The 10,318-nt window shown below is 35.2% G+C and overlaps 1 protein-coding gene across 4 annotated transcripts; it reads left to right on the top strand.

Annotated features, from left to right (window-relative positions):
- Positions 1-1,205: 1,205 nt before the first annotated feature.
- Positions 1,206-9,830, top strand: LOC107796350 (uncharacterized). Of its 4 annotated transcripts, XR_012708402.1 has the most exons (18): positions 1,206-1,475; positions 1,581-1,621; positions 3,260-3,329; positions 3,413-3,561; positions 3,684-3,779; positions 3,897-3,967; positions 4,390-4,451; positions 4,530-4,593; positions 4,709-4,793; positions 5,971-6,097; positions 6,381-6,463; positions 6,621-6,684; positions 7,142-7,257; positions 7,438-7,612; positions 7,741-7,844; positions 8,073-8,165; positions 8,260-8,415; positions 8,903-9,830. XR_012708402.1 is itself a non-coding variant. In XM_075251185.1 (15 exons), the coding sequence occupies exons 1-14, from the start codon at positions 1,400-1,402 to the stop codon at positions 7,606-7,608; spliced, it is 1,275 nt and encodes a 424-aa protein (XP_075107286.1). In that variant the 5' UTR covers positions 1,206-1,399; the 3' UTR covers positions 7,609-7,612; positions 7,741-8,026. The 4 variants fall into 4 exon arrangements, 1 of the variants encoding a protein (XP_075107286.1); XR_012708400.1 differs by lacking the exon at positions 8,903-9,830 and having other exon boundaries at positions 8,260-8,723; XR_012708405.1 differs by lacking the exons at positions 8,073-8,165; positions 8,260-8,415; positions 8,903-9,830 and adding an exon at positions 6,880-6,975 and having other exon boundaries at positions 7,741-8,026.
- Positions 9,831-10,318: the final 488 nt, after the last annotated feature.

Here is a 10,318-nt window from a genome sequence, read left to right as displayed (position 1 = left end):
TAACCTGATAATTTTACTAGTTCTTATATAAATATAAAAGGCGCAAAATTTCCAAAACAAATATGACAATAATTTAATTTATTTTATTTGGGTAGTTAGTAGTTTTAAGAATCTATGCAACTTTTATTTTAATTTTTTTATTTATTAGTTTTGCATTTTCTTAATTAGATAAAACTTAATTAATCTTCATTGGTAATATATAATTAATTGTACATTACATGGATTATTTGCTACAAATAAATAAAATTTATGAATTAAACCAAATGTATTTTATTTATTGGTGATTTTCTTTCTCATAAAAAGGGATAATATCTACATTTGTTATTAACTTGGTAATTTTTTAAATTTTATTTACTACTTCTTATATAAATAAGAAAGGCGCAAAATTTCCAAAACAAAGAAATGAAGCTACGGCGATTCGAACCTTGGTTTTCCCTAGAAAAACAACACGGTTGACCAAGATAGCTGCCATGCTATATGTTCTGAGTGGTGTCACTGTATTATATTTATTCGTTTTTTTATTTTTGTATTTTAATTATATATACTTAGTAAAAAATTTCAACGAAGCGGTGTTTTTTCATTGGATTGGTAAACGCTGGCTATTTTTGAATGACCAGTCCGAAAACTGACTAGACCGTGCTATTTTTACAAAAATTAACTATAGAGTGCAATCCTATTGAAATTTCGAAGCGATATTTGAGAAGAACCCGGCCAAGAGTTTTTAGGCCCCGTTTGGCCAAAATAAATTTGGGATTTATTTTCAAAACTCATGTTTGGCTATACATTTTTCCCATATTTTGGCAAAATCCCAAATCCCAAACCCCAAAATCATCCCAATTGCTGATTTGGGCCAAAATCCAAAAACTTGGGAACTATATACATATTTTTCCAAAATAAAATTGGAAAATATGTTTTGAAAAAATATGTCCAAACACATTTTCATTTTCAAACAAACTTCATCCAAATCAGATTTTCAAAATAAATTTAAAATCTATGGTCAAACGCTAGCTTAAATAGTTAGTTTTGAGCAGTAACCAGACTCACCACTGTGTAAAGTCATTCGTTAAATTTTATTATCCCGTTTGTCCGAGATCAAAATTGCAGCAAAATAAAAGCTTAGAGGACTATTTATGCTGAGTGTTATATTTTAAAAGGATAAAATTAGACGAACTCTTAAATATGAGGGACCATTTGGTCAAAAACTCACCCAACGACCATAATGATTATGTGGACAAAAATCCCGTCCTAGGGAGGAAAAGTCAAGTCTAGTACTTGTATTCTTCTCCCCCATGATTTCAATCCTGCCTCCATTTCATTGTATTACTTGTTGGTTTTCAATTCACAAAATCCACCGTTGATTGAATCAAGAAAAGACTAGGAGGAGGGGTAATAAATCTATATGGAGAGAATAATTGGGGAGAAGTACAAGCTAGGTAGGAAGATTGGAAGCGGCTCTTTTGGCGTTATATATCTGGGTCTGCCCCTTCTTCTCTTTTTCTCTCTATATTTTTGGATATTTAGGTTGTTATTAAATTTTATAGAATCTGATTGTTTTTTTATGCTGTATGCTAAACCTTCAGCTACCCACATCGAAACCTTTGAGATTGTTGCTGTCAAAATTGTAAGCTTTCTTGCCTAGATTTTATCTCTCCCTCTCTTTATTTGGTTTAAGAAGTTGTTGCAGCAGTTGTTTGGCAGTTGCTGTTGTTATTTATCTAGCTATATTAATCATTTACTACAGCTTTAAAATTGTAAGCTTTGGATGTGGCGCTTCATTGTTGATTGTTAGTCTACCTTATATTTTGATCAATTAACATTTTTATTATAAAACACCAAAATGATGTGAACAAATTTATACAAAGTGAGCATGTGGCTTAACACCAGTTCTAAAAAATTCTCATGCTCTTTCTTAAGTTGTCCACTGTTAAAATGGCATCCCATAATTTTCTCTAAAAAGGATATTCCATATTGTACACTGCTTTGTGATTTCCAAACTTATCTCCTTCCCTTTTACACCCCCTCCATGCCAACTCCAACCAATATGAATAAATTGTAAAGGATTTTGTCTCTGCCACTTGGATATAGTCTTATCTCCTCCCTCCCCCACTGAATAATCATGCATTTTAGTGGAGAAATTCCTCAACCTCGTCGCATTCTCAATATTAGATGCCCTTCTAAAACTTATATCTCATGGTCCACCGACCATCCGAATTCAAGTAATTGGCTTCTGTAACTTCTATGACATTCACCTGACCATCACCAAACCATATACCTACGATACGAATAACATTCTCCTATGGTATCCCTTGTACCATACATCTTTTGAGAGATGTACTCTAATATCATTATCCTCATTACAGCCAATGCATCTCGAGTACTTTTCCATCCCCTCTATAATTCACTTCACTAGCTCACTCAATAAGAGTTTCACCCTCTGCTAGTCGTCCAGCATCTAATAATCATCCGAGGAAATATTCATAACCATTTTCCTAGTAGTGCCATCTTGAAGGTGGGCAACCTTCGGATGGTGTATCACCCACTGAATGGAAATAAAGAACTTCCTCCATTCCAAATAATATTTATTCTTTTATCTATTTGCAACATTTGCTTCCATAAAGCATTCTCCTCTCAGGCAAATCTTTCATCATCATCATCATCATCATTGTCAGTGTACTTAGTTGTTTGGACAGATGTGGTTTACTCCTCTGACCTCTAGTTCCAATTTAGTCCCAAGTTCCAATATAATGGGGTTTCTTTCTGAAACGGGATTTGGTATGCTCATTTGCCTATGGCTGCTTTTAGTAAATAGTTGTGTCACTTCTTTTGCATTATGTGATTAGCTACTCGTTTTGTCATCTGTATGTAATGTTAAATAGAAGCCATCCTTGTGCTCACAAAAACAGTTTCAAGACTAAAGTGATAGTCTTCCTAAGGATTATATTTGATTTGTGCTCCTACGTATGTAAACACGTAATACTGATTGACCAATGTAGTTTGTAGATTAATTTGAATCCCATAATTATCCTACCTCTTCCATTTCTATAGCATGATGTATTTCCTGGTTTAATTCCAACAAACAATCTTCTTTAGAATGGATTATTCAAAAAAAAAAAATACTTACATAAGATGCCCAAACATCAACGACATGGATGAAGGATGTGAGGATATCTAGTTTTAAGCAACATTTGAGTTAGAAATCTTAGTTGTGGTTGCTAGAAAGGCCGAATCAGTCATTTGATTCTGCTCTCTGTGATTGCAGGAAAATAGGCAGACAAGACACCCTCAGTTGCTTTATGAGGCAAAGCTGTACACTATACTTCAGGGAGGAAGTATGTCTTCCTTTATCTTTATGTTTAATGTTTGTTATCTTTGTTATTCATTATTAGTTATTACTTGTTTGTTTTGATTTCAGGTGGTATTCCTAATATAAAATGGCGTGGGGTTGATGGGAATGACAGCGTCCTCATTATTGACCTGCTTGGTCCCAGTCTTGAAGACCTCGTTGTACACTGTGGGAGGAAATTCTCACTAAAAACTGTTCTAATGTTGGCTGATCAGATGGTAATCAAAATATTACATACCTCTGTTTCTCTTTGTTAATGCCTTTATCCCATGACGTCTATCATGGAATTATGAATAATGGAGTTCATAACTACTGGGGATTCTTTTGTGTGACAACTTAGATCACGAGAATAGAGTATTTGCATTCAAAAGGATTTCTACACAGAGACATAAAACCAGATAACTTTCTCATGGGTCTTGGCAGGAAGGCAAATCAGGTGATGATCTTGTTAGATAAGCTTCGCGGTCATGTCATTTAACCAATAATTGATTTTCCTCTAATATTCTGTTTTACCTTTGCCTTTGTATTCTTGTTGCCCCTATTGATGGAGCAGGTTTACATTATTGATTTCGGACTTGCAAAAAGATATCGTGATCCCGCCACAAACCGTCATATTCCTTACAGGTGTGCCTATATTTGGTTTTATGCAACTTTCCTCTGAAAGCATATGACATTCACTGTTCTGTATATTCCCTTTTGCCCTGCTCTTTCAGTAACAGAACTTCATTTTTAAGTGAAAATTTGATCACACTTGCATTTTATTGATTGTTATTATTTTGTTTATGTGATATTTGGTTCTTTGCTATTATTAAGGAGTTGATGATTGAAAACTGTGTATTGCTTGAAATTTGTCAAAATTGGAAAGGCATATCCTATTTATTTATAGAAGAATCCCAGTTGGCTTCACGACCTAAGAAAGAAACCCCTTTTACTGGTTTTCTGTTTCTTCCCCAGTTTAAATTATTTTTGTTCTTTCCAATTACTTGAACAGTGGTTCTTGCCACTTCTTGGTGCTGAGTACTCTTCTGCCTCTTGTACTGTTACAGAGAGAACAAAAACTTGACAGGGACAGCAAGGTATGCCAGTTGCAATACACATTTGGGGATAGGTAAAATTCTGTTGTATGTTGGTTTCTTATCTCTGAGATTAGACATTGTACTAAAATATCCTCTTTTAAAATCTTTAGAGCAAAGTCGGAGGGATGATCTGGAATCTCTTGGCTACGTTCTTTTATACTTCTTGAGAGGCAGGTGTGGCCACTTTCCCTCAATGCTATTTCTCGTTTACTATTGTTGATTTTTCTTTGGTATGTTTTTTGTTCTTTTCTGTTATTGAGAAAATTAATGGCTTGACTTTCTCATGTAGCCTTCCATGGCAGGGTCTAAAAGCTGATACCAAGAAGCAAAAATACGACAAGATCCGTGAGAAAAAAGTATCAACACCAATTGAGGTATGTTTTAGGAAGCTGATGGCTAGATTCTTTTTTTTTTTGGTTACATTTACTCCGTTCGTTTCAGTTTACATGACACACTTTCTTTATTAGTACGTTCCAAAAAGAATGATACATTTCTTTATTTAGAAACAATTTAACTTTAAACTTTTCGTTTTACCCACTTTATCTTTAATGCGAAGCCTTTATAGCCATATACAATATCATGACCCTCAAAGCTTTTACCCTTAAGCTTCTAGGACCACATGTTTCAAAAGTCTTTTTTTTATCTTAAATTTTGTGCCAAGTCAAAGTAGATCATCTAAATTTAAATGGAGGGAGTATAATATAAAGGTGGCGTCCCGACCAACTTGCTTGCGCGTTTGCTGATTCACAGAGTGCCTACTACATCCGTCCAGTGTACTATGTAACTTGCCTATCAAGATTTAACTAGATGGAAAGAATTGACGTCGCCTCTGTTTGGACAAACCTTGGTTGCCAAGAATGTCACTTCAGCTCTTTGACCTGTAAAGTGTAAACCTCCCCTTTGGGGGCGGATGGCTAGATTCTTTTTCTTTTTGCTTTGAGTTGGTACATTTTTTATAGGTCAGACTAGAAGGGGCGTAAATAGATTGTTCTATAACTTTATATTAACTCTCATCCAATCTTGAGCCGAGGGTCCGAAAACAGCTTCTCTACCCTCACAAGGTAGGGATAAGGTCTGTGTACACACTACCCTCTCCGGACCCCACTTATGGGATTACACTGGGTTTGAGGTGGTTGTTGTTGTGTTAACTCTCATCCAAAATGAGAATTTGGAAATGACCTGTACTTTGGCCATTTGAAATCTAAAGCTTCCTTGAGTATCAATTGGCGTGTTCCAAGCTCGGGCTCTATGCTTGCTGAATCAAAACCAGAAAAATAAATTATAATCTATATTACTTGGACTCTTCAAAAATGCCTTCGGATGCGTGTCAGGTCTTCCATAAGTAGTATATTTTTTGGAGGATTCGACACGGGTGAGGCAAATTTTTTTGAGACTCCAAGCAATACAGATGATGATGTATCTCAAACTATTATTGTGGTAATGGCTAATGGGTGCTACAATTAATACATTTTTAGGTTAAGACATTCACGGTGACTTTCATTTCATTGAGTTTTATGGATAATCAACTGACTTTCAATTTTCTCGCTTTAGGTTTTATGCAAATCTCTTCCAGTGGAGTTTGCTTCATACTTGCATTATTGTCACTCTTTAACATTTGACCAGCGCCCTGATTATGGATTCCTGAAGCGCTTGTTTCGTGACTTATTTACTCGTGAAGGTACCAATTTTAAATTCAGATTCTAGCACAAGCAAAATGAACGTCAAAAGCGTCAATTATTCTGTGTCCATAATTATAGAGGGTTAACCTAAGGTCTCTAGCCTAATTGGATTATCTGCCCAGAAAGACGTATTCAGTACTTTTATAAGTTTCTTGCAAATAGGCTTGATCTTTCTTGGGCAGAGTTCCCAACATACCTGCATTCTCGCAGGATTTAGAGTTATTTTATTGAATTTTTTTCTGAATATTGTATTGCGGTGACTACTGTTCTCTATCCCATCAGGGTATAAATTGGATTATGTGTTTGATTGGACCATCTTGAAATATCAGCAGACGCAGAGCTCTAGGTCGCAGCTAGAACTACCAGTTAGTACTTTCATCACTTTGTTTTTCGGCCAAAGTGCTGTTTTCATCGGCTTTAAATATTTTTTTCACGTGTATGAAGACATCTGGTATTGTATATCATCTTTATAAAAAATAAATTTGATTTGATGTTCTTTTCTCTGTCATTCGGAAATTGCAGAGCCTGCATCCACTTTCTGTAACGACTGGCACTGGAGCATTGCCAAAGGTTTTAAATAAGCAAGGTAACTTGTCTTCCGGCTGCAAATTAGCTCTTTCATCTGCTGATTTCGATCTCCAAAGATGACAGCCGTTTCTGTAGAATAGCGATAGTAATTTGTAGTCTTGTGATTCTGTCAATTATTGGAGCTGCTGTATAGACAGAACTAATTAGGGTGTGTGTGTGTGTGTGAAGTAATTCCTCTTTTTGCAATCTGCAGGAAGTTTGATTTTGAACTTTCCGGGTGACTCCTTATCAGATTAAAACCTTGGATCTAGCTGTTTGAATTATCACAATTCATATGAACTTTCCTTAAGTATGACCACTTTTGCTCCATTTAGCTGACCTTAACCTTGTTATAGTTTTGGCAATTAACGATTCCCTTTAATATCTGCCATACAGAGAAGAGAGGAGTAAATCTCAAATTATATTTTTTGTTTGAGAGTTTACTGATATTTAACTGGTTTTATATCTTCATTTAGGATTTAATAATGCCACGCACTTAGCTGAAGCTACAAAGCAGAAGGTATCAGGTAGTTTTGGACGTGGTGATGGATCAGCAACCTATCTGAAACCTGATAATCGTACTGGAAAAAATGTAAGTTCAATGTAGGCTGGAGATTCTTGTTGATTTTATCTATCCGATTTTAATTATATCAGACTTCAATATAGAGTGACATTTTACCATCAAAAGATTCTTCTTGTTTCATTTAGTAGTCTTGTTTACTGTATATGCATGTTGCATACTATTGCTCTATTTTTATTTTATTTGTTACAGATAACAACCGATGCTTCTGTTCCTTCTACATCGTTGGCTGATGCCTTCAAGAGATTCACAAAACACGAAGATTCAATTGAAGCTGGAAATGTAGGGCATGCACAGAGTGGAAAAACTGGTGCTTCAAGCAGCAAGCTGCATTTCTTAAGCAGGATTTCTTCAGCCAAGTAAACTGGTAGAGGAATTTTCTTCAATCAAATGGTTTCTCTTTCTTTTAAGTTGCATCATACGCAGCTGCGTTTTGCCTTTTACAGGCCATGGATTAATAAGTCTATTCTTTCTCCTTTCTTTGGAAAAAAATAGGGATGATACTTATTTGACGGGAGAAGTGCAGAAGTCGTCTAATGTCTACTTCGTGAAGTTGAATTCACTTGAGCCTTGTGTACCACTAATGTACCTATCTCGAGGTGACTATGAAGTATAAAGCATTGGATGTTGCTGAAAGATGGCCTATCAAAGCTTGGTTGTCTTTTTTAGTTTTCTTTGTCTTGAATAATGGGACATTAAGCCAGCTACAGTTCACTATTAAATGATGTGTAAAGTGGTTCTTTCATTCATTTTCTAATTGCGCATAAAAGTGACATTCAAATGTTTGTTTGCTGTATGGCACTCTTATCTGAATTTTATTTCCTTAGTTTCTTTGCAAAAGCATGGATGTTTACGTGAATCAGTTTTAAACCTCGGTGCTCAAGTCCCTGAAAGTTCGAATCCAGTATAGAGTATTTCAGGTATATCAAACATATTTTGGTTGGTGTTCAGGTTCTCACTCTCTTTGTTAGTTGTGTATATGTAGCTTATTTGCTTAATTTTCATGAATTTCAGACATCTATATGTCATGAATTTTGATGATGAAGCCTGCCTTTGGTGTTGAAGTTCCAATGGGGCGTCATCGTGGCTCTTAATAAATCAACCTTGCCTTTGTTTATAATCCTATACTTGCTTCGGAGATGATGGAACTTCTATAAGCTGAAGTAGCAGGTAATCAATCCGGAATTAGAGCCATAGCTTTTCTGCTCCTTTATGTTTATCTAATCTTATCTAAAAACAATCTCCATACCACTTCATGGTGGCCATTTTCGCTTCAAATAAGGCTTTTCATGTATTTAACTCAATAATATCTTATTTATCTCTCTGTATTTCTGCTCTTTTAAGTAGTGCATGGGACAAAGAAGTTATCGTAGTTTTGGTAATGTTCTGTCAAGAGGCTAGTTTGTTGAATTTGTTGAACTTTTTGGCAGAACACTATTTAGATACACCAATAATACTCCTTATATGTCCAGGAAAAACATGATAATTTCAGCTAGTTTGGACCAAGAAGTTTCAATCTTTTCCATTAGCTTCATGTTACACTTTTTGACATGTATCATACCCCCGTCGTGAAGGTGGTTTCTTTTTTCTTTCTTTTGTGTGTGTGTTGGGGGGGTTGTAGTGGGTATTTTAGAGTTACTTGTGTCTTCATCTTCAGCACCAGATGGTATTCAACAATGGCGCGAGATTCTGATGGAAAAAAAACACAAAGAATGCTATAATTAGCGCTGCAAGACAAGATCTTATGTCGGACAGGTGGTATTCTGAATTGAAACTCACAAAGACCAATCACTAAGGGTGTGTTTGGTACGAAGGAAAACATTTTTCGGAAAATGTTTTCCAATTTTCCCATGTTTGGTTGGAATACAGATAACAAACATAATTTGGTAACTTGAGAATTTATTTTTCTTCAATTGGAGAAAAATGTTTTCCTTATCAAGAGAAGGAAAAACATTTTCCAAAACTCCTTCTCAACCTTCCTCACCCTCACCAACCCACCCCACCCCCTCTCCGACAAAGGTTTTTTTTTAAAAAAAAAATTCAGTTTTCTCATTACCAACCACCCTACTACACCTCCACCCCACCTCACCGCAAAAACAATTATTTTTTTTACCTTAATTATTTTTCTTTTTATTTTTTTGCACACCGCCCCCCTCCCCGGGAAAAAAATATTTTTATATATATTTTCAGTTATAGTTTTTTCATCTTTCGATTTATAGATTCAAAATTTTACGAGTTCCAAAGTTATAAGTTCGGAAGTTTATGTGTTTGGAAGTTTACGGGTTTAGAAAATTATAAAGTTTACGGGTTCGAACGTTTGCGGTTTTGAAAGTTTAGCAGTGTGGAAGTTTATGAAATTTGTGGGTTGGAAGGTTGTTGGTTTGAAAGTTTATGGCTTCATGTTTATTGTATCTAAATTATTTATGAATACTTTTGAGAAGTTATTTTCCTTAATTTGCGTACCAAATACCGGAAAATGAGTAAGATTACTATTTGTTTTCCAAGAAAACATTTTCCGTTATACCGAACACACCCTAAGTCTGCAAATTTTGTGCTGTATTTAAATGAATAGAACACAATTCTGTTCGTCTAGTTCTTGATTGGTATAGGCTTGTGAACCTCAACGTAGCTTCCTGTCTGCTGTTTTCCCTCAAATGCACTATTTCTATAAATGTTACTCATTTAGGCATTCAAAATGAAGTTATTATGAAATGTGACGTTTTACACATTTCTTTAGAACCAATTACTCTGGCAAATAAGAAGCCGATGGGGAGTCAAAAACCTGTTTTCTTAGCATGTACAAAATATTTAGTACTTAGCACTCAGCGGTACCATTGGAAGAAATTAATTGGCGCTATACCATTGGTGTGTTTGGTAGAAAGGAAAATTGTTTTCATGGAAAATGAGTGATTTTATCATTTATTTTTCCTTGTTTGGTTGGTGAGTGAAATTTTTCTTTCGGAAAATATTTTCTAGTGTTTGGTTAGAGAATAGAAAATATTTTTTAGGAAAATAATTTTTTATGCTACTCTCCTCACCCCTCTTCCCCGAAGTCCCTATGTTTCCTGTCCCC

Source organism: Nicotiana tabacum, chromosome 1 (genome assembly GCF_000715075.1).
Source record: "Nicotiana tabacum cultivar K326 chromosome 1, ASM71507v2, whole genome shotgun sequence".
NCBI classification, from domain to species: Eukaryota; Viridiplantae; Streptophyta; class Magnoliopsida; order Solanales; family Solanaceae; genus Nicotiana; species Nicotiana tabacum.
The sequence above is the reverse complement of the archived record's forward strand: the minus strand, read 5'-3'. Positions and strand labels throughout refer to the sequence as shown.